The 24,514-nt window shown below is 41.5% G+C and overlaps 3 protein-coding genes across 4 annotated transcripts in view; 1 reads left to right on the top strand and 2 right to left on the bottom strand.

The window, feature by feature from the left end:
• Nucleotides 1-778: 778 nt before the first annotated feature.
• Nucleotides 779-1,394, bottom strand: LOC306980791 (uncharacterized protein). Its single transcript, XM_079580218.1, has 3 exons — nucleotides 1,309-1,394; nucleotides 1,165-1,221; nucleotides 779-1,086 (listed from the first exon to the last, which is right to left on the bottom strand). Exons 1-3 carry the CDS (start codon nucleotides 1,390-1,392, stop codon nucleotides 829-831), a joined length of 399 nt encoding a protein of 132 aa, XP_079436344.1. The 5' UTR covers nucleotides 1,393-1,394; the 3' UTR covers nucleotides 779-828.
• Nucleotides 1,395-2,201: 807 nt separating this feature from the next.
• LOC306980776 (uncharacterized protein) lies at nucleotides 2,202-2,993 on the bottom strand. The gene is made up of 3 exons (XM_079580203.1): nucleotides 2,892-2,993; nucleotides 2,566-2,622; nucleotides 2,202-2,495 (listed from the first exon to the last, which is right to left on the bottom strand). The coding sequence occupies exons 1-3, from the start codon at nucleotides 2,970-2,972 to the stop codon at nucleotides 2,244-2,246; spliced, it is 390 nt and encodes a 129-aa protein (XP_079436329.1). The 5' UTR covers nucleotides 2,973-2,993; the 3' UTR covers nucleotides 2,202-2,243.
• An 18,457-nt stretch (nucleotides 2,994-21,450) lies between these two features.
• pde5ab (phosphodiesterase 5A, cGMP-specific, b) overlaps nucleotides 21,451-24,514 on the top strand; it is a 36,318-nt gene continuing 33,254 nt past the window's right edge. The window contains exon 1 of one of the 2 annotated variants that reach the window (XM_079579586.1): nucleotides 21,451-21,745. In XM_079579586.1, coding sequence (XP_079435712.1) covers nucleotides 21,663-21,745 — 83 coding nt within the window. In that variant the 5' untranslated portion in view covers nucleotides 21,451-21,662. The remainder of the gene's footprint in view (nucleotides 21,746-24,514) is intronic. The other variant, XM_079579585.1, reaches the window with a different exon arrangement.

Below are 24,514 nucleotides of genomic sequence, written 5' to 3'. Positions count from 1 at the left end.
ATCCACCTGTCTTTCACCGTGAGCACCGTGAACTTTGGTCACATGACGAGCTGCCAATGAGCTGATTCCTGTAAGTCAAACCCTTTACACAAATTATACTGAGATGTGCTAAGCATTTCTTTACCACAACTTCAATGTCATATGCATGTTCTTCTTGTGACTGTTAATATTATGAGTCAACAAAAGTGTAGTCAGTCCATTAAGACGAGCCTCCTATTTATCAGAAATAACCATGTGCAAAGAAATGAAAAAGAAACTCAAACCTACTTTAAATTTGTATTTGGCCATTATCATGACACGTTATTTTATTTTTATTTACACAAGGTGCTTTCCAGAATAAAGGCAAGACTTGGCTTTTATTGTAAATTCTATAGGTTTAGTTTAAATCAGATGACAACAATATGTTTCTAAGTTACTCTGACAGACCATGATACAAATATTTGCTTGTGTATTTAATAATTTTATTTATTAATTATTTGGGAGTTTTACAAAATAGTTGAATGAAAACCTAAAGTTTTTTTTTGTCCCAAGCCCACATCATAAAGCAGGTGACAGCCCTGGAGAAGGAGAAGCTGGGCCTTGCTAAGGTGAGAGCTATTCCTCAACTTTCATACATGTGTTTATTCATGTTTGTGCATTTGTCCTGTCAGATGGAAGATCTGCTGAGGTCTACTTTGTTTTTGATTATCAATATTGACTGAACACTGGAATCCAAAAGTCGTGAAAATAGCTTTATTTTTTTATTCAATGACACTTCATTTTATTTGGATCTGAATCAATATTGCACTGTGAAAACAAAGGAAACAGGAGACATGCAGGATCTCAGCGCTAATCCTCCAGCAGCTTCAGCAGCGCTAACGTTATCTTGCTCTCTTTGTCTCTGAATTCATCCACCAGTGTGGAGAGTTGCTGGCCTGTTAAGTCCTTGGTGTCCTCCATGAAGCTTTTCAAGTTCTCCACAAACTTGGCCACGGATGGGAACTCCTCCTCCAGGCCGTACTCCTCCACCATGTCCTCCATCTGCTCCACCAGCGCCAGGCCTTTGTCCAGGACTCTGGAGCTGAACTGATCAGTCGACACGTATCTCTGTCAAAAATGTACAAAGTGAGTTTTGTTATTAGGGCTCAGAGATATTAGCACCAGCACATGGAGGAGAGATCCTACCTTAGCAATATCCAGCTTCTCCTTCTGTAGGGTCTTGACCTCCTGAGTGATTTGGGCCTGGAACAACAAGCATAGAGTGTTATTAAAATGAATAAAGTCTTAATTCCTTTCTATCCAGCATTAACAAAAGCAAAGCACGTCTACCGTTTTCTGCAGGTCCAAGGCTGAAGCTGTGAAGCAGAAGAGGCAGAGCAGAGCCACGCTGAGCTGCAGACGGGCCATCATCATCATCATCATCATCATCACCGCAGGATGTGGGGCCTCACTCTAGAGCTCACAGTCTTATACACTGGAGAGCCCCGCCCCTTCCTCGCCTGCCCAGGTAAATCCCTTTTGTTTCAATATCTTAGGTTTCAGTTTGTATCAGCCACATTGTTTCCAAGTCCACTCATGTGTAAGCAAGAGAAGGTTTGGTCGATCAGCTGAGATGACATGGCTGTTTATCGTAAATGATCATGTAAGGAGAAATGAAAATAGAAGTTCAAAAGCACTTATGGGAAATGAACTATTAGAAGTGCTTGTGTCTGTGTTCCATGTAAAGGCACTGCACCCGATGTTTCTTTTTCTCGTATTGTGTGAGTTTGGACCACAGTTAGAATGTCCTTCACCATACTTCGACACAGCCCTGAAAAGAATTCATGTCTGGGCCACTTTAAAACTCGTTGTTTGGTTTGTTAGAGCAGGGCTAGAGTTGCCATTTCCTTGGTGTTTTCTTTGTATTTTGCTTTGGCCACTTCAGTTTGATTTTCTGAGACCATCTCATCCTATTCATAGATTGTGTAACTCTGACAGCCCCAAGGCCACCCATACATGTTCTTAAGCTACTGCTCGACCATTTATTGATTACTAGAGGGGTATTATAGTGTAGATATCATAATATGGGTAACATATTTTAGTTATATTGCAGACAAATACTGAATAGGTTTGTACAAAAAGTCCCTTGTGTGTTGATAAAACTGCACTTGGTCACATATTGATTCAACTTTGCTTTTATTTAACAGCACATAAACATCATCTTAACATTTGAGTCATAATAATAGCAACAATAATAATAATGTGAATAATAATACATTTCAGTTCTACAGCAGCTTTAGTAGCAGTGACTTTATTTCCCGCTCTTTATCTCCAAATTCATCCACCAGTGAGTCCATGTGCTCAGTTGTGAAGTCCTTGGTGTCCTCCAAATAGATCTTTAAATTCTCCACAAACTTGGCCACGGATGGGAACTCCTCCTCCAGGCCGTACTCCTCCACCATCACTTCCATCTGCTCCACCAGCGCCAGGCCTTTGTCCAGGACTCTTGACCTGAGGCCACGAGTCGACTCGAATCTCTGTCACAAAAAAAATACTAAATGAGTTTCTGTGGAGGTTGAGGAATAGTGAACCATGGAGAGCTCTCACCTTAGCAATGCTCTGTTTCTCCTTCTCCAGGGCTGTCACCTCCTTTCTGATTTGGGCCTGGAACAAAAACAACTCTAGGTTCATTAAACTATTTTGTAGCGTTCAGAAGAGATTGTCTTTCAGGCAGTGGTAGCTTTACTTTCAAATAAAACAATCAAACACACAAGCAAAAGTCTGTCAAAGTGACTTATTGATTTATTTTGAATATACGAAATGTTTCGAAACATAAAAAACAAACCAACTCTTGCCGCAACCTTTCAGCAACAAACCAATTCAAGAATTACCTCTGCCATAAACTGAGTGTAAGCAGGTAATATCTTATTTACCTTGCTCTCCAGGTCCAAGGCTTCAGCGGTGAAGCAGAGGAGGGCGAGCAGAGCCAGGCTGAGCTGTAGACGGGCCATCATCACTGCAGGATATGGGGCTGGTCACACCTCGAACAACAGAAGAGAGGAGCTTATATTGGGGACTAAGGAGAGCCCCGCCCTCACCTGCCCAGGTAAGTCCCTTTTGTTTTTATTGTTTTAGGTTTCAGTTCATATCAGCCACATTGTTTCCAAAGTCCACTCAAGAATGCCTGTCATTCTCCGATGTGGGATTGTCAGCGCTCTGTGTAAGCAAGAGAAGGTTTGGTCGATCAGCTGACATGCCTGTTTATCGTAAATGGAGAACTGAAAATAGAAGTTCAAAACCACTTGTGGAAAATGCCGTATTAGAAAGGCTTGTGTCTGTGTTTCATGCACAGGCACTCTGATACTGATATCATAATATACACATTTTGATGCTGTTGGTTCAGGGACAGAATTAAAGAAGTGACTTGATTGTTTCACAAAAATCACAGTTTTATTCCCCATTTTTGCCCAATTTATTATTTTTATTATTTAACAAAAAATTGTGCCCAATGTCTGCCTCATTCTTCCATTTTTTAATTTCCTTATATTGTCCCAATTTTTATCCCTAATTTTTATTACTAATATTACCAGTATTTCACTTATATATAACATAAACTTGCCATTTCCTTGGTGTTTTCTTTGTGTTTTGCTTTGGCCACTTGGGCGTTCAGTTTGATTTTCTGAGACCATCTCATCCTATTCATCGATTGTGTAACTCTGACAGCCCCAAGGCCACCCATACATGTTCTTAAGCTACTGCTCGCCCAGTTATTGATACTAGATGGTATTATAGTGTAGATATCATAACATGGGTAACATATTTTAGTTATATTGCAGACATATACTGAATAGGTTTGTACAAAAAGTCCCTTAGTCCTTGTTAGTTGATAAAACTACACTTGTTTTATTTCATTTAACAACAAATAAACATCATCTCTACTTTTTTATTACACATACATTTCAGTTCTCCAGCAGCTTTAGTAGCACTGCTTTAATTTCCTGCTCTTTAGCTTCGAATTCCTCCCCCAGCGCGGTGATGTGTTGATTTGTGAAGTCCTTGGTGTCCTCCAGGAAGTTCTTCAAATTCACCACAAACTTGGCCACGGATGGGAACTCCTCCTCCAGGCCGTACTCCTCCACCATCACTTCCATTTGCTCCACCAGCGCCAGGCCTTTGTCCAGGACTCTTGAACTCAGGCCACGGGTCGACCAGTATCTCTGCCAAAAAAAAAGAACAAAGTGAGTTCCTGTATGGAGGTTGAGGAACAAAGCACCATGGAGAGCTCTCACCTAAGCAATGTCCTGATTCTCCTTCGCCAGGGCTGTCACCTCCTTTCTGATTTGGGCCTGGAACAAAAACAACTCTGGGTTTTCATTAAACTATTTTGTAACATTCAGATGATATTGATGGGGTTTCAGGCAGTGGTATGAAATGCTAAGAAACATATTCCACCGCAATTCAAGTTAACATTGACACTGAAAAGCAACTCTTGCCTCAACATTTCTACAACATACCAATTCTTGAATTACCACTGCCATACAACACTGTAACAAATCAAGTGTGTAATATCTTAAATCTCCGCTGATGGCATCAAGGCTTATTTACCTTGCTCTCTAGGTCCAAGGATTCAGCGGTGAAGCAGAGGAGGGCGAGCAGAGCCAGGCTGAGCTGTAGACGGGCCATCATCACTGCAGGATATGGGGCTGGTGACACCTCGAACAACAGAAGAGAGGAGCTTATATTGGGGACTAAGGAGTGCCCCGCCCCGCCCTCACCTGCCCAGGTAAGTCCCTTGTTATTGTTTTCGGTTTCAGTTTCAAACCACGATTCATTAATGAGTGTTTGTCTATACTATACTCAGTCACCTGCGACGAAATGCTTATTTATCGGAAATGGCCATGTGAAGAAGAAACGAAACAAACAGCCCAAAACTGAGCGAACTCGCTTTTCCTGCTTTAGATGACGTCACACTTTTCCACCAAACGCTTGCAATGACTCCACAACAAATGTTTCTGAGCAGACTCGACCCTGGATCGTCCTTGAAAAGTCCTGGAAGATGATTTAGAGACTGTTTTTTGCTAATCAGCCCAGGATAGATCTGTCTAAACTCCGCAGGAACAGTTCCCAGGCAGGACTTTACGGCCCGGGTCCAGAAGTGGGCCGTTCGGAGCAAATATTTATGCGTGTCTATATGCAGCAGCTGCCTGGGCCCTGTTGGAAGGCTGACCCTGTGATAAACAAGCGCTGGGAACATAAGCTTTTATTTATACTGCACTGTACCGAGAGCAGGCCGCCTTTTATTGGACACAACTCTAGAGGACATGCACGCCCCGGCTAGCTTTGCGCGCAGTTGTTTTTGCTAGCGGATGATCTAGAGGGCAAATTGTTTTCCGAATTTGGTACCATGTAAAAGTACGTATATACATTTTTATAAAGAAACAATTCATCGTCAGAGATTGCAATATAAATATCATTTATAACAATAAAAAAAAGCGGGAGAAATTGGTACAGAGGTTCAGAGTGTAGCCACAGCTAGCATCACTTTGTAACCTACGACTTCATAACCCCTTACCCCTACATTCCCATTCATTTCAAAAAGATGCTACGTGTTAAAACAAGTAAAGAATAAAAATAAAATAAAATATGTGCAAAATTAACCACCTGGTCTTGCATTTTGATGTAAATAATAATATATATTTATTATTTTTGTTAGGTCCCTCCTTCCCAGACCACAGCAACTAATCAGAGTCTAGCATCCTCCTACGTTGACCAATGAGACGAGCTTCCCCTGTGAACCAGCCTGTCAGGGCCAATCAGGAGGCAGGGGGAGGAGCTTGATCGTTAACTTTTGAAACTCCTGTTCCTGCTCTCCTCATTTTGCAAACTAAGAAGGGCTTTCTGATTAAAGAGGGGAGGAATTTGATTGTTATACTTTTAAATTTCACCCTCTCCTCACTTTGTAAACTTACAGACTATCACTTTAAATGCCATGCTGCGAAGCATTCCACGAAATACACCGCAAGTGAAGAAGTGTATACGTAAACAAGCATGCTAGCGATGCGAAACTAGCTTCAATGCTCAGCTAGACAATAGCAATGTAGGGTGACCAGATGTCCCAGTTTATCCAGGACGGTCCAAGTTTTGAGCAATCGGTCCCATGTTCTTGTGAGTTTATCCGAAATCAGTGAAATCAGCTTTGCACAATCTTTGTCCCAGGTCAAAGCAGCAGCATCTCCATGGAGACGAAATGGTGATGTCCCGCTCCCAGCAAAAGTCGGAGTCAATATTATTGTATTCTATGAGTGAAATGTTACACAGTGTGGCTTTAACACTCTAAAACTGTTCATGCAACTTTTCAGCATCGCTCCATCTGCAAAGGAGCTTGGTTTGAACACGCTGTACCGCAAATAATCGCAAAAATCTCATCGTTTCATCTCCCCTGTCAGGATATGCGCTTGCCTCCCCTCGCCTTCTGACCACACTTGTTTGATTTCCCCTCTAGATCCTAAAAAGGGCTGCACCGCTAAAGCCCCCGAGACCAGAGAAGCGAGAGAGCAAGAAGGAGAGAGCAGGGGGAAAACAGCCGGGAAAGCCCCCCCCCCCTTCCATCCATGCTTGTTGTGGTCCGGGACACAAGAAACGGGACGGCGCGCCACGATGGGGTGAGTACTGCTCGCTTTTTGGATAAAGTTTAGCCCAAAAAACCGCAGCCACTTTTAACTCTGGGAAAAGACGAGTTATTGTGTGATTTTTTTTTGGAGTCGTAAAGCTGTTTTTGTTTCAGGCTAAGCAGGGGTCCTTTGGGAGATATCCGACTCCTGGTTTATTGCAAGATAATGGGACAAACAGAAACGCCGCTGGTTTAACCCCTTAAAAAACTGAGACGAAAACAATGATGGAAATGTGACAAAGAAGTGACGAAAAATTGATGAAAAAGTGGCAAAAATGTCACAAGAAATTGACAAGAAATTGACAAGAAATTGACGAAAAATGACAAAAATGTGACAAAAAAAATGACAAAAAATTGATAAAAAATGGACGATAAATGACAAAAATGTGACCAAAAATTACAAAAATGTGACAAAATGTTACAAAAAAAATACAAAAATGTGATAAAAATTTGACAAAAATATGACAAAAATGTGATTAAAAAAATGACGAAAAAATGACAAAAATATGACAAAAATGTGATAAAAAAAATGACGAAAAAATCACAAAAATGTGACAAAAAAGTTACAAAAATGAGTTGACTACCCAACAAAAGAATGATGGAAAGAAAAATCTGATGACGTGAGGAAAAAGATCCTCTCGGTTCAGGCGGGAGTTAATAGGTTAAAAGACAGCTATGTGTTTTGAAAGCGTAGTAGGTAACGGTTTCGGAATGGATAATGATGTGTATTGCATTACATTTCATTGTCAGTGGTTTAACGATTTCATTTTCTATGGCTCACCACTATATGATAAGGACACGATCCATTCTCTCATATCCAAGCTCTCAAATCAAATTGCTGCTGCATTCCACTGACTTTTGTTCAATAGATCAAGTGAGTATCCAAATATGGCTTGCATTTCTTTATCACATGCCCACTTTTTGCAGGCACTTACACCACATTTTAATATCTCTTTTTGGGTCTTCATTGTGTAGAATTTGCCGTCATCAAAGCGATATCCCTTTCCATTGAGGGTCACACCCCTATTCCTCACAGACATTTATATCACTGTGAGATAGGACAAGAAACTTTTCTGAAAGGCCTTAAATTTGGGCCTCAACTTCTCCCAAGATATTGGCGCGTGACTATCTATGGGAGAGTTATCTTTGGGAGATTATCACCACTGCTCTGCTCTTAGTTTTGAGGATTTTGCCGCAAAATCTCCAAAATGATGTCCCGCAATGGCATCGCTTCGACTCAAAAAGTGCCAGACCGACTGTGTCAGCTGTCAGACTGCCCCCTCCCCAGACAGTTTTTCACACCCACATGGGCCAGCATAAACAATCACACAAGTGCTCATAAGAAATCTCTTAAGAACGATCCCACAGTCACCGTCTAGGGCTCAGAGTGGTTTCATCCTTATCCGCGCTCCACATCTTGAGAAACCTCACGTTTGACCTCTGCTGACCTTCCGTGATGGGATGTCGGAGAGAAGCGGGTGCTCGCGATTGGGCGACTGGTCAGTTTGTGTGCGGTTAGATCATATTTTCATGTTTTCTCGTTAGATTCTTCACATTCTTGTGCTTATCTGCTATTAGCGGCTTATCAGTGCTAGCCGGCTGCTACCTATGACTGGAAATGATTTACTTCTGGCTATAAAAGGCGCTTCACTTCTCTATTTGTGCACAGTGGGTACGTGCAAAGAGGACTTATCCCAAGGGTCTGTTTGATCGGTCTTTTAAAAAGCCTTGAGAGCAATGTTGTTTTGAAAGCGGATGAGTGGAGCAATGCATTGGCTCTGATCTTCATACAAATGTTATATTCATTTTCTGCTTGATTTTATAACACATGCTATTCATGCTTTAATATTGATTGTATGCTTTGTAGTGCAGTACATAGTTGGAACAGCAGGCTGCAGCATTTTTTACCTAAACTTGGCTTGCACTTGGGCATCAGCTCAAGTATTTTCTCTTCTTTATAGGATATTTTATACAGGTATGATTTGTCAATAAGAGTAAAAGTCATGGCATGTTTTTACCCTTAAAAGAATTTACATTTGAATTAGCAGTTATAACCAATTGACTGGTTATTTTAAAGTCTCATTTTAAGCCCATATTAGAATAGAATTTAAACGTCTTGAAGAAGCAAATGGAATATACGAATGGAATATTTATTTGTTTATTTGGTCAGGACAGTGCATGTTAATGAAACTCGGAAAATTCGAATATTGTTAAAAAGTGCTTTCATTTCTGTTATTCAACTTAAACTGGGAAACAAATATATCATATGATTGACTCATTACATGCAAAGTGAGATATGTACAGCCTTTATTTGTTATGATTTTGATTATTATGGCTCAGCTTCTCATAGAATTAGAAAATTGCAGAAAACTGTAAGCCATAATCATCAAAATGTTTGCTCTTTACATGTAATGAGTCTATATCATATATTAGTTTCACATTTGAAGTTGAATTACAGAAATAGATTAACTTTTGAACAATATTCCCATTTTTCTCACTGTATATACTCATGTATGTAAACACGCCATGGATTGTAGTCTTGGGCTAATTTCTGTTCATTGTCACCCACTTGCACTCTCAAACACACTCTCACTCATCCATTGTACATGTTTTTAGTGGTAGGGGAAACCACTGTCCCGCCCGCTTTTCAGCCCTATGTTTGCAAATAGATTGTCAACCATTATGAATGTCTTTATACGAATTTTACGATTTTACTATATAATTTCATTTATATTACTACCTGGACTCCTCTCGTTCAGAAGTTATTTCTCACCACGTCTCCAGAGTGCACTTCTACCACTGTATTCCTGACCTCTCGATTAACATAAACACGAGCTTTGGTGGTGTTTACAGAAGGATATATTTGTCCTTTGTCGAGTGCACAGAATAGCCTTTTGGGGCCCGTGGCTGTGACGGATGGCCCCCGCTCTTGGACTTGATTTGGATTACGGGCTGCACCGTTGTACTTTCTATCAGGGGAACGTGTAAGCAAGAGCCATGTGCGTTTCATCACTGTGCCAAAGTCAGCCTCGTTGGATAACAGTAGGTCAGAAGTGGTGTTCACTGCGTGTGTTATTTGACCATAAAGTTCCTGTTTTTTGCTTTATCTACTCTAAGATTTCGATATACATTTGTCGCATTGGAATTTGGCAAAAAAATAATGCTCTGGTAAAGAAAAGCCTTGTGTGACGTGCATAGCATACCAGCTCTCAGCATTAATCATAGTGGTGTGGCCTTGCAGCTATTATTCAGATATACATTTATATTAAATCAATATTTTTTTTAGCACAGGCCTCTAGAGTGCATGGCATGGCCGTTTTAAGTGTTATCTCATCACTCCACTGTTTACGCAAGACCAGGAAAACTATTCAGAGCTATTCAATAAATCAACAAGTGCTTCTAAATTTACTCACAGTGCATGGTCAGGTGCTCGTAGAAAAATAAATCCAACATGCATAGTCTTAAGATGCTGTACATCACATTTTATGGGAGTTTCAGAGCAGTACGCAGAAGTCCCTAAGAGTTCTTTGAATGGGTCATAAAGCAGTCAGGATGCTGTTACGTCCCGCTGAAGTTAGCATTCCTCAGTGCAGTTTACACCCGCTTCTATTATCTTCAAAGAACGCATTCCCCTCTGCCTGAATAAATCCCGGTTTCCATAATAGTGGGATCAACACAGAGATCTGTGGATGCACCATCGGAGCATCACAGAGAAACTGGACTGATTCGATTGAGTTTTGTTTATTGCTTTGAGTGTTTGGATCACTAGAAAAGCTTTTTGAAATTGTTGTAAAACATGCCTTTTGTTGTAAGACCACACAGTATTCATCTGCACTTGTTATGGGATACAAGCTTGAATAGATTCTGCAGTATGTGCTCCTTGCAAAAAATGTTTTAACGATTTTTTAAAGCATTGCTGCTGTTGTATAAGTGAATAGGAGCAGCGAGAGAGCAAGCCCCTGTGGAACATGTTTTACACAGAAAAGCATTGGAGCAAAAACTGACCCTTGTGGGCACCCCCAAGAATGTTTATGAGGCTCCTTGAGTTGCCTTGTGTACAAAATGTGCGGTATAAAAAAAGTTGCCTTGCCTATGGCTTAAATGTCTTCTACTGTATATTAATATGAGCAAAGTTAGCCTTCTGTGGCACACCCCGGTCTCTGCTGATTTGCCTCCTTCACCTTCAGCCATTCATCAGTGCAGACAACCCCCATCCCCCCCCCCGGCCAATTAGCCAGCTGGAGTGTACACTTCAAACCATGGTAATTGTTTCCTGTCAGAATGTCAGTGATTGTATTATTGCGTAGGGGAAGTGATTAAGTACTTTTTGACCCTTCACTCGAGTGTTTCAGTTTGCTGGAAAGTCAATGGCCTCTCAATGTTCCAGACTGAAGTCCATCCAGAGCATTTATCTTGGACACTTCAGCACTTATTAGCTGATAAAGTCATAATAGTCCTTGGTGAGACACTTTATTTAGGCTGTCACCTTGAAATGTATATCATCAAATGGAGTAACAGGCTACTGTTAACGGGGAGTTACTTGATCATATGGTGAGATGTTATATATATATATATACGGTAGATATGCCTGCTGTTGAAATGAAGCCAACTTTGCTTGTTTATTGTTTTGCAAATACAGTTCACATATGTTCAAATTTTGTAGATATTGATTCTTGAATCATCAGTCAAATACTTTTGGTAGAGTTTATTGTTACAGGATTGGCTTTTCCCCCCCATCTATTTATGCAAAAGAGAATGTACTCTCTTTTTTAGGGATATAAGGGTAACAATTTCAATCTAAAAATGTGACAATGTGGCATTTGCAGTTACAGAATAAACCAGCATTTAAAAAAAAGCTTGAGTTTCTTTGTCCTCTGCAGGATGTTGTGAGGGAGGTGTAATAATTGACCGAGGAGCAGTTTGTAGAGTGCAGACCTATGTGGACACAAGAACACCAGGGACACTGTGCTGCGTTCAAGGTGCTAACCAAACACCGCAAATCACAGCACTACCACATTGCATAAACAGGGTTTAATGAGTGTTTTTCCACTGTGCAGGTGGATTAGTCCTACCCGCTAATAGGATCCAAAAGCAAGTTCAAATAATGCCAGTAAACAGTATACAATCAGGTCGCTTGCTTTATGTACTTATAGTGGTGAAGCTATAGTTACTGTATATTGTTCTTTATAATCTGTTGTGCAGCACTTAGGAAACGTTCTCGTTTAAATGTGTTATATGAATAAAGTTGATTGGAAAATGGTATAATGAGGAATTTCTCACACTGCAAAGAACCAAATACATTTTATTTCATGATCCACATCTTTGGCCAGTGTGCGGGCTTAAATCCCCAACATAGAGCCCAAACCTACTACACCCATGTCTCAACGATCTCTTTCCTACTTCTGGCCTTGTCCATTCAACATTCGACAGCTGGCGCAAAGATCTTTGTGCTTTCCCGAAGTCTGAGTTTGTGTAGTTTCTAATGGCTACCATCAAAACACCTCTCCTCTCTTAGCAATATTGACCGAGCGCGTCGACATGAATCATCGCTGTCATTTTTCTGTAGAACATCACAAACTGTTACCTCACTCCATTATCTACTGACAAGCCACTTCTGACGCAACCTGAGCGAACTCCAGAATAGGAAACGAGCGTTGTTGTGACGGCTTTCCACGGCAATTTACTCTAAGTGAAGCGAGATCCATCCACGTTACCTTGGGACTGATGAATGCACTCCAGATGGGAACATGTACTGGACTTAGTGAATTGGAGGCTGTTATTGCTGTGGAAGGTGACATCAATTGAAAAGATAATTGAGATGGAAAGCATTCAGTTAAGCAGATGACAGCATAATGTTCTCTGGGAGGAGTGTATATAAAGGGAAGCCAGAAGTATGTTTGAAATGGCAGTGTCAGTGGCTGCTTATACAGAGTTGAACATGCTTGGTGTAGAGAAGGTGAAAGTGCCTAAAGCATCGGCAGCCATTAAGTATCAAAATGGCACTAATTCTGAGCCCTTAAAGACCCGATTATCTGTTTTCAAACAACAAAACCGGCTGGGATTAGAGTCTCGCATATTGTTTCATATCTCTGTTGCTTCTGAGCGCTGTCATCCAACACCTCCGCAGCGACAGCTCCATGTTCAAGGCTCCACTGTGAATGTGTGCACTGGGAACACACATCCCCGCTGCCATTCACCAAGTTCTCAAGGTGATGCAAACCTTTTGACACGCCGCAACGCATTTGTATAAGCACTAATGTAAGCTTTCTTTACTCCAGACCGGTCTGATTGAGTTGAGAACAAGCAACTTTTTTAACTGACTCTGATTCACACTGACAAACTGGATAAAATGTCTCGCGATAAGAGGCAGGGACTTTTTCGTCATTATAAAACAGTGCCAATATTTTATTTTATCACTACTCTCCTGTTATACTGCCACTTTTAGGCCCGCAACTAATGAATAGGGTGACCAGATGTCCCAGTTAACCCAGTTTTGAGTTCCATGTCCCAATAGATTTCTCCGAAAACGGTGATTTGTCCCAGTTTTACTCAGTCTCCGTCCCGGTATTTGGCCAATATAATCCCCACAATAACACACTTTTTTAGCCCATGTAAATATCAATTACCAAGTACAAACCAATGAAAAAACGAAATTCTAGCATCTCCTCAATGCAAATCGGTGCATGTCAAGAAACGCTAACAGTTTTAGCATTCAGCGTGGGAAAAGACAGTCAGGATTTGGAACCTGAAGTGTGTCCTCATTTTTAAGTTGGAAAATCTGGTCACCCTAAATATGTTCCACCTCGTGGCATCGACCAGAGGGGGGCAAGGCTTCATTGGTCTTGAAAAGGAGAATAACTGAATATTAGGGCTGGATACCGTAAAAAAAAATTGATACCGGTACTTGAACAGTACTTGGTTTTCAATATCAATGCCTGAACAATACTTTTTCCCAATACCTACAGTAAAATATTTGTCGTCTATAGAACCAGAAAACAGAACAATAATAAATAATTGTTCTGTTTTCTGGTTGTGATTTTTTAATTACTCTTTTTAGGTTGCCTTATGAGATCTGGCAGGGGGACTACCGGTGACAACTAGCCTTTTGGCTAATTCGGGTACATTTACATTGTCCTAATGTTCATTAATGTACATTGTCCCACTTAAAACTAAATAAATAAATAAAATAAAAATAAGAAATATGTGAAACATGGGGAATAATTTGGGGGAAAATTGGAAGAAATTGGGGGAAAAAGGTTGGAAAAAATTAGCGAAAAATTGGGAAAAACAAAAAAAAGAATGGGGTAAAAATAAGAAAAATTGTGTCAAAAATGTGGAAAAATGAGGCAAACATTGGGCTAAAAGTTTTGAAAAATTGGGAAAAATAATCATTTATTTGAGTTGAAACAGCCACCATTAAAGGAAGCGGCTCCTTTAATGCTGTCCCTGGACTGTTGGATCTAAAGATATACGATTCAATATTTTTATTTTTCCGATACTAGTAGTACCTAAACTTTTTTTCCGATACCAGGCTGGTGTTGACTGAATATGCAGGATTACTCAAATATGCTTTGATATGAGAACCTTACAGCACAATAAAGTCAATGCAACACAACAAAAGTTCCATTAATAACTTGCCATTTCAGTTCCTTCACAAGCTGAACCGCCCCATCGGGACCCGCAGTGGCAGCCTCAGTGGGGACAGCGTCTTGTTAAACAGTGGGCTCATCTGCATAGCCCTCATCAGGCGGAGAGCAGTGAGCGCCGCGTGTGTGCGCTGATGTTTCAATGGGGGGCTGTCATCTGCAGGCATTTATTCTGGGCTGATGTGCGGGGGCGGAGATGGTAACATTTGACATGAGTTGACTGAGATGAAGGCGCAAAGTTTAGTTCCAGTGGCACAAACCCATGAGCCGTGACCCATGAGCTGCAAACCATTGGTGAGTTTGTGCAAAATACACTGTACTTTGTAATGCTGTTTTCATGTGTTAAGAGTTTGAACGGTAAAATCTGTTGTTGCACTGAAGTCACCCATGAGAAATGACTTTTTAATTGCAGTTAATCCTTTGAATCCGATGGCATTTATAAACAAAAACATGAACTTTCCTTTGAAGTAGTAGTTTTCTGTCCTGGGAAAAAACTTGTGGGTTCATAGTGGGACTGGGACATTGAATATTTTCCCACTGGAGACTTTCAGTTTGACCGATGAGAGTATCTTCAAAGGCTAAATGTCTCTGAAAGGTCCTCTGGCATTTGAGTTTTCATTAGTGCTTACATTTTTAACAGCATTTCCTTTACATTTCGAATGCCTTTGTCACAAAACACAATAACTATGGATAACTACATAACCGCCATTTCATCTCCCACTTGAACTTAAAGTCGAAATCGCAAAACAAACGCACTGAATTCTTCGATGAATCGCTTCTTATTATTCATTCGACATAAAAACGCGGTGAATTGAAAAGTCTTTAGAAGCGAGGGTCAACTCTGCACTTTGCCACGCTTTATGATTTCAATCTATTCCTCCCCTGCTCTGCCAAACCCCAGCATTGTCCTCGGCCTAACAATGAGCTCTTTCAGCCGCTCAGGAAATTGCATTCTTTTTGTTGTGGGCTCGAACCATCCATATTTGTTGGATTTCTATTCGGATCAAATGGAAGTGGTTTGGTCTCCGCCGGGTTTTTGTGCACAAGCGAAAGGTCTTGTAGTGATTTTAAAGAGGGGGGGCGGTTAAAGTTGAGGTTTGCGGTGACGGATTCTTGCTGTCGCTTTCTGGTGACGCTGCGCAGACGGCGGGCCTGGCTTCTGTCAATCGTGTGCTGGGCGGAGGGACGGCAATAAACAAGGCACTTCTTCATGTCTTCACTTGAAGGAACTGTATCTCCGAGGAACACTGTCGGGTTCAGTGCTATTTTTGACTGGCTTTGACCTCTGGTGTTCAACTTCATCCAATGGACACTTTCTTTCTGTCTTTTCTCAGTAATTATTGTAGTTAAACTTACAGTCAGGTCCATAAATGTTTGGACATCGACTCAATTCTTATGTTTTTGGCTCTGTAAACCACCACAATGGATTTGAAATGATGTGCAAAATGTCTTCAGTTCCTGCTTGTTCTTCGGACATTTCTCTTTCAGTTTGATCTTCAGCGAGTGAAATGCAGCTCAACTGGATTCATTTGAGGCGATTGACTTGGCCACTGAGTAACATTTCACTTCTTTGCCTTAAAAAGTTCTTTGGTGGCTTTGGCAGTAGGTTCGGGTCATTGTCCATCTGCACTGTGAAGCATTTGGCTGAATATGAACACATAACATTGCCCGAAGCACTTCATAATTCATATAAGCCCGTGCCATGATGCTGCACCACCGTGTTTCACTGATGAGGTGGGATGTTTTGAATCATGAGCAGTTCCTTATCCCTTTCCATCACTCTGGGACACGTTGTTGTTGTTCCAAAACTGTAAAGGCTTATTTAGATTTTTCTTTTTAGGCTCACACCTTCTGTTTTCTCTCTGGTGAAGTCTTTTCTTGATTGTTGACTTTGACACACATACACCCACCTCCTGGAGAGTGTTTTTGATCTGACCTATTGTTGTGAAGGGGTTTTCTTCACCAGGGAAAGAATTCTTCGGTCATCCACCACATTTCTCATCCGTGCCCAAATCCATTGTGTTGGTTTATAGACCCAAAAACATAAGAATTGAGTCGATGTCACCAACATTTCTGGACATGACTAGATGACTATGAGCATCCATTTTTCTTTGAGAGGGAAGAAACTTTGCTACCTATACGCCATAACGGCTGACCTCCTGCCTTGTCATGTGATCAGCATCATGTGCACAAATGGTTGTCAATAATGATAAGACTGAGTGGTTAATTTGGCCTTTCCTGAGAGACAGCCTCCTCGTCTCTCTTCTTCCCCTCGCTCCGGTGTTTACCGAGAGGCTCCAGACGGAAGACCCTCAGGCCAAAGTCCACTTCTTCCACACACTGCACAGAACACACAGAAGACGCAGATCAGCTTTGAGCACGGATCTGGAAGTGTCTCTCCTCTTCCATTCTGCGTTGTTTGGTTTCGTACCTCGTGTGTGTGTTGCTCATCCGTCTTTGTCTGCACGTAGATCGTGTCCGTCCATTGATATTGACTGTATCAAGCCAGCAGCTGACTCTGTTGCACATAGTTGTATACTCTTTTTCAGAGCGTTACGTACATTGTTCCAAACACCACTTATGACCTAAGAGTGCAGAGCATGTGAATGGGGTCCTAATAAAGAAAACAGTGTGCAGGGGTCAGTGTGCTATGAGTCAGAAATAGATAAGTGTAGCAGCCTTTACCATTACACGATATCGGCCACACGAAGATCTGTACTTTACTTGAGTTGTTTTTTTGTTTTGTTGAGAAACTGTTACTTTCCACTCCACTGCATTTCTTTAAAAGCTTCAAAGTGAAAAAAGTAAAAGTCTGACTATTCTTAAAACACTTTAAGGCTTGAGACAACCCGGCATCAAATGAAGAACAAATTCAACCCTAGGATCACGCTGGCCATGGACTCCTCAAGCAAGTGTCATCAAAGTCAGGACTGGAGGTGTCCATGCTGCAGCAGTGCGTGGATGGAAAATTACCCCATTGGCCATTGTGCAACATCAATTCCGTGTAATGTCACACAATTCGCATCAGTGCTTCTTAAACCGCCCACGCGCTGCATTGTCGCAGTGGCATTTTCAACTACCTACAGAACATGAGTCATCTGCTACACAACAGAGAACTCATCACATAAGACGGACGTATTCAATACTTTTCCAAGGCCAAAACACTGAACAGAAATGCCTTTTCTCCCTCAATTGTCCATTTTGCTGTCTTTAATGGATGAGTTTCAGTAATGTCTTGGCAGCATAAGTTATTAACAATTTTGAACTTCTGTATTCTGAGTTAAGTTAACATAAGACACCCAATCCAGTCAGCGATAATGGCAAACATTGCTTTTGTTTAGTTTTCTTCTCATTAAATGATTTAGAGTAAGTGTTTTTAGGGCAGCCTGGTGGATGAAGCTGTCCTCCAGTCAGCTTGACCTGGCATGGAGACTCTGCAGCCTCCTTCTAGAAGGCAGCATACTGTGATGGGTGTGCAGGGTCCAGACACGGGTGGTGTAAATGTCCTGAATGAAGGGGAGAGGGGCACCGATGACCTTCTCGGCCTCTGTAGAAGGTGCACATGATTGTGGAGAAAGGAGTAATGCCGATGTCCTGTCAAATGCAGAGAGCAAACTTTTTTTTATGAGGACAATAAAGTATACAACTAACAGCCTGTGAATCCCCCTACGTAGAGTATTTGTAGTATGCTGTTTTGAAGTAAAACAGGAAAAAAGAAAACGAACATTACAGTTTATCAAAAGGAGGCCCCCTAACATCTTGATGCGGCCCTGCATGTAAAACATTCGAGAGCGGATTCTGTCTAGACTCGTCCACCCCCTGACTTCAGAGCACTATCACGGTCTAACTGCCCTCTCACGCAGGCCCACGCGGCACTTCTGAGCCCCAAGGACACTGCGCTGTGTGAGGCAGAGACACAAAGAACCAGGGGAGGGCACTGGAGGAAGCTCCATCACTGACGTACACTTAGCCAACTGCAATTTTCTCAAGGTATTTGGAGTACAAGATGATAGTTTGGACAACTGCTGCAATGTGTGTAGGGTAAAAACTCACAGATAGTTTTTATCCTCGGGCGGTGAGGCTCATGAACATCAGCCTTAAGGAGAACTGAGGTTTCTATGCATTTCATTGCTCGATGTTGTCTTGTGTTGTATTGATGTTTTTGTATGTAGATTAGTTTCTTGTTCAGCAGAGAGAGCGCCAGGGCAAAACTCTTTTCATTGCTTTTGTTACCCTGTACTTGATGCATATGACAAAAAAACTTGAACTTGATGTAGATATTCAAATGAGAAATATTGGACAGATTGGGTGTGCAAAGAATTTACATCAGGTTACTTCACTTTTTGCTTTACAAATAGACCTGTGCACATTATCCACTTTATCCACCCTGCCTATGTTTGAATGTTGTTTGAGAGCGGGTGACAAAAGGTGGTAAGAGAGTCTGCAGATTGGCAGTCTCGCTTCTGCCTGGCCATCCCAGGGCAGTTGTGGCTTTTAGTGTAGCTTATCACTAAGTATGGAGAGTATTGAGTAAAGCATTGAATTCTGCTGGAAATTCCTTAGTTATTGCATGTAGCATTCTCCTTCTGTTAAAGCCACACTTGTACGTTGCATTTCCTTTTCATAAAGACAGACTGCCTCCCGTTACAGCATCCGTTTTACATTTGAGCCACAATTCTAGCAAACAAAACTTCAACCGTTGACCCCATTTCTGCTCAAATCAAAACCACACAGGCGTAAACCCAAAGCAAACAACTTCAAGTGTTCATCGTGCATCTGCTGTCTCCTGAGCGCTCCGTCGGCATTAGCTGCTGTCTGTTCTTGCTGCAGAGGGGGGGTTGGGAGTGGCTTCGGTGTGTGGGCTACTACCGACCCCCGGACGCCCCACCGCCATCTGCCTGTAAGGTAACACCGCCTGTGGGGAAGAAGGGGGGACGGGACGATGGAGGGATAGCCGGAGCTGGGTGCACCCCCTGAGATTGGACAAGTGAGAGTATGGACAGCAACCATAGACTCCGTCAATCACACTGCAGCCAGTATCACTGCTTAATAACAACATGGTGGGACGCTTTGGATGAAGCTGAGGGCTGAAGAGGTGCAGCGAATCCACCATGTAAATGATTTAAGCCAATGCATTCACAATCCCAATAGATCTTGGGATTGTGATGTTAAAACTGCCAAGATTTCTGGGATTCCTGGCATATTGCATAATAATAAGCGAATATAGATTCAGCAACAAATTCTTCACTGTTCTTTTCATATAAATATATATATATATGAGCTATTAATACTGGACAATGTTTGCAGTCTCTCCTATATGGTGGATTCCTGTGCGTTCAGTTCATAACATTCAATCCCAAACTCTCTAGGTTACTCTGCTTCTGTCTTTGAAGAGGAAAATCCTTTTTTTTTTTTTTTTTTTAAGGCTCTGGAAGAAATATTCAGCCGTCTCCACCAGTAGATTTTTTCTGGCTGGTTTCCCCTCTGCTCTTTTTTAGTTCCAAATGGAATTTTGACACAATTAGTCTTTTTTTTTAATGAATATTCATCGCTGCTATTCATGAGGCTACGCACTTTCCAAAAGGTTCTCAAACTTGATGCAATGGAAATGTTTGTCACGTCGAAGAGTTTAAAGTTCAATCCCATTCTGGTGCACCTTGGCTGGCTGCATTTGCCTGCTGTGTATTTGCATAGACGCAGGCTGTGTCGTAAAAGTGTATGTGGCCACATTATGTCTTTGTTTCCTGGTAAAAGTTTCCCATGTTTAATACCCGCTGTAATATTGCGCAATCGGTTGTTTAGGAGTTGTTAGATTCTTTGATGTTCATATAATTGCCAATAAATCAATACAAATTGCACGTATTTAAAAACTGTACACCTGATGTTGTCATCCTGGATAACATGATGCTATATATTTTATTCATTTTTTCATTACTTGACCGTTGTGGCACAGCGTTCTGCCAAGACATGTTCAGCAGAAAAAAGAAAGAAAAAGAAAAATACTGACATGTAGTAACTTTTTAGATATAATAAGAAGCCATGTTTGGAATGAAGCCTTTTGCCTTCCCATGTGACTGATTTAAATATTCAAATCACTGAAGCACATATACAAGAGGCAGGTTGGTTGGTACTGCACTTTTCAGTCAGCTGGAAAAACACTGCACTTATAGACTATAGGCTGTATTAACATAAACATGCATCACAACCGACCAGAGGACATTAAAACTCCACAAGCCAAGGATCACACCAATGCCCACCATGAGTAAGTTTAATTTGTTATTTTTGCACTATTTTTCATTTGCTTTTTTTTTTTTTTTTAAAGTTATAGTATTTTTTTTCCTTTTGGCTGCTCACTCTACATTCAAGGCAACGCTCAAGGCTACTTTTTAATTATATTTTCACTTTTAGGTTTTAAATGTACATGTATACTGCTAAATGTACAAGCCTTGGAGGGGGACAAAACACAATTTCTTGAGCTTTGAACATTTTTAAAACTTTTTCATATCTGTAATTGGTTTTCAACGTTTTGAAGGGCTTTGCTCCTGGCTGTTTACAAACCTTGTGCGCTAAGGAAAAGGATACACTTCATTGTCCCATAGGGGAATTTGTCAATCAGCTTTTTGCAGTGAAGGCCGCTAAACTGTGGAACAAACTTCCTGACAATGTAAACCATGACCATCAAGATCAAGGGCTTTAAACTGAAATATATATATATTAAAAAAAAAAAAAAAAAAATTGCCAGCATTGCACACACTAGCCATCAATGTGCCAGCCTTCTTTGGTTCCACACTCCCTATGGTGCTGACTTTGTTGTATGTGGGGAGGGCGAAGGGTTTTGTTGAATCAGTAATGTTTTATGTGGTTAGTTTTGTTGGTCTTTTTCCTTGTCTTGTCAATCTCTTGTTTTTAGAAATGAAAATTAAGTTTTGGATTAAAACAATAATTGCGAGGTCAGACAAATAAGTGTTGTCCTCAAAACTTTGCATTACTTTTGTTTGTAATCCGAAAGTGCCAAATCCGTTCACAAATCCGTCCCTTTGAATCAGTAAGTTAATGATAAACAAGTGCTAATGGGCTACATCGCAGCTGCTCCCTCTCTCTCTCCTCCCTCCTCTCGTGCGGCCGCTCGACCAAACGAGGAAGCGCGCTCTGTGACGCCTGGGTCCGCGCGCTGCGACCCATTGGCCCCGTCGGTCCCTCTCGCGCACTGAGCACTCTCTGCCTCGCGCTGCCAGCCAGGACCTCGCTCGCGCGCGCTCTTTGGCTCCACTTGTAAAATTGCCTTGCATCGCATTGTTGCCGCGGAGTGGAGGCTGCACCGCGCTCGTCCCGGGTCGGATGTACACGGAGGTCAGGCAGCAGCAGCAGCAGCAGCGGCAGCGGGCGCTATGGAGGAGAGCGAGCGGGTGGAAGCGTGGCTAGACGACCACCTGGACTTCACCCACTCGTACTTTATCAGGAAAGCGTCAAGGTAAACAACAAGGGGGGTTCATTTGCATTTTTTTTTTTTAGACTTTTAATGTCCTCGTGCATTAAGCTTCCATTAGCGCGCTATCACTTTACCCCGGACTCTGAAGACATGCAGGAAGCGGACCCCCATCCTTCACGGTTGGGGTTAGCTTATCTGCTCCGGACTGGGTCAACTTCCGACCCCGCGAGACTCCCGATAGTGTCTGCAAAGCGCTCTGAATGGAGTTGAGTACAAGCCTGTCGAGCCGGTACAATCATTAACTTTTATGGCCACCGCTCAATTTCTCGATGCGAGCTGCTGCGTGGCTTCTCGGTGGAAACCTGCGCCATAAATTAGCGGACTTTTAAGATTGATTTCTAGAGCAAATTCCCCCCCCACACACACACCCCACCCAGTCGCTCCATCTCCATGCGCGGCGTCCCCCTCGCGTCGGCCCCTGCGCACTTCATCCAGACACTCCAGCCCTGTTTGTTTTACTGACAACCCCTTCACTTGCACCGCCATGGCAACTGCACCGCGGGCTTCTCCTCCTCGCAGCTGGGCGGCAAAGAGAGCCCAAAACAAAAATAAAAACAGTGTCTTAAACCCCTTACCACCCGCCTGAACCAAATGCATTCTGTCCTCTTTGGCTATTATATAGGCCTGTGTAGCACCTCATTTGAATTTTTTTATTTTATTTAATTTTTGTCACTTTTTGGTTGAATTTTTGTCACATTTTTGTTGAATTTTTGTCACATTTTTGTTGAATTTTTGTCACTTTTTGGTTTAATTTTTGTCACTTTTTTGTTGAATTTTTGTCACTTTTTGGTTGAATTTTTGTCACTTTTTGGTTGAATTTTTGTCACTTTTTTTGTTTAATTTTTGTCACTTTTTGGTTGAATTTTTGTCACTTTTTTGTTACATTTTTGTCACTTTTTGGTTGAATTTTTGTCACTTTTTTGTTTAATTTTTGTCACTTTTTGGTTGAGTTTTTGTCACTTTTTTGTTGCGTTTACATCCTTGTTTTCTTCTCATTTTTTTGTGGCTGTTTTGGTGCTTTTTTTCCCAAGACGCTTTTTGATTAGGGTCAAGCCAAACTGGAGAAAATGGAATCCGTTCAGGTGGGAGTTAAGAGGTTAAACATGTTTCATTCAAGTTTGGCCACGTTTGGTCCTGATTTAGTCCTTATTCGGTGTTATTATGACAGTTTCTTTTTTTTTCTAATTTAATGGAATGTACTGTCTTGAAATGGTTGATCAAACTATCACAATAATATGGCAATGGCAACATTCAAGACAGTTATCAGATGATTTTTCTTAAGCAGATTGATCTGTAACTGAGAGGTTAGCAGTTCCAATCCCCGCTCCCTACAGGAGAGCGCTGTCGTGTCCTTGGGCAAGACACTCCCCCCCCTTGCCTCCAGTGCCTGCGTACATTGGTGTATGTGTGAATGAGCGAGCGGTTCCTTGATGTAAAGTGCTGTGAGTGCTTAATGTAGGTGGCATTGTGTGTATTTAAACAGTCCATTTACAATAGGCTATCTTGTGCAGCCTTAATTTACAGTTTGGAGTGTCGAGTGCAAGAAAAACATTTACAATAGGTTCCCATCAGGACCAGGACTCCCCTGAAAATCTGCACAAAAAGGCTCCTATAGTGTTTATATTGTGAGCTGAAGAAGTTTGAAATGTTGAAAATCGAATCATAATTTCAAAACTAGTCAGAAAACATTGCAATTGGATATTTCCCCCGCCCTACAAATGCCTCACACAAAGCATTGTTGTGCCCCCTCTTGTTCCATGCAGGTTTGAATGGCGTTACAGGAGCGAAAGGAGAAAGAGTGGTCTGGCCGTGTGGACGAGCTCTGCACACATGAGCCGTTCTGCCTTTCTGGTTGACAGGCAGGTCTTAGAGAGGTATTGATTCGGCCACAGCTCCTGTGGATACATTAGGCTGAGCTCTGCGGGGAGGCCAGCGCTCAATGCAGCTCAATGAGCTAAACCTGGACTGACGGACACTACATTACATGCTCAACCTGGTCCCACTGTTGGCCCAAGTCCAACAGAAACATGACTTAGTGCATTGACAGTTTAGGAAGTATTATCTGTCCCTTTATTATTGCTACGGTTTCCTTTTTCGGATATATTGAATGGGGAAGAAGATGGATGGATGGATGGATGGAATTATAACTTCAAAGGGCATTTTGTGAACATGTTTTTTTTTTTATCTCATAGACGAGGGAAAACATCATTATTGCGATCTTTGAATAAACTTTTTTATTGTGCTTTTAACCCCAGAAAAGTACAATTTTTCAGTGTTTTTTTCTCTCTCTCACCCATCTGCTATAAATATTGTATCACATGTATCATCAATCCAAGCCCATAAGTGATTAAAAATATACATAAAATAAAGTGCCATTTTTAAGCATAACATTTGAAAACTAAAATAATAGGAAATGCTAATTTTTTCCGAAGATTTATGTCATCTTCAATCTACCACAAACATTTCAAAAATATATTTTTATGTGTTTGTAATTTATTAGGATTCCCTCTTCACCTGCAGGGTCTTGCCTTAAGCTGATTTATAATAACATACTGCACACGCCATGAGTAAAAGAGGTCTGAAAAGTGCCAGAGCTGAAAGTTTATCTCTGCAGACGAGGCAGTGAGTGGAAAGATTGTTCGACCTTGTGTTCGATGTTTGAAAACTGCAGCGGTGTGTGCGTGTCTGTGTGTGTGCGTATGTGCATGTGTGTGTGTGTATGTGTGTGCGTATGTGCGTGTGTGTGTGCGT

Source organism: Gobius niger (assembly GCF_951799975.1).
Source record: "Gobius niger genome assembly, chromosome: 21".
Taxonomy (NCBI): domain Eukaryota; kingdom Metazoa; phylum Chordata; class Actinopteri; order Gobiiformes; family Gobiidae; genus Gobius; species Gobius niger.
This window is presented reverse-complemented; position numbering and strand designations above follow the sequence as displayed.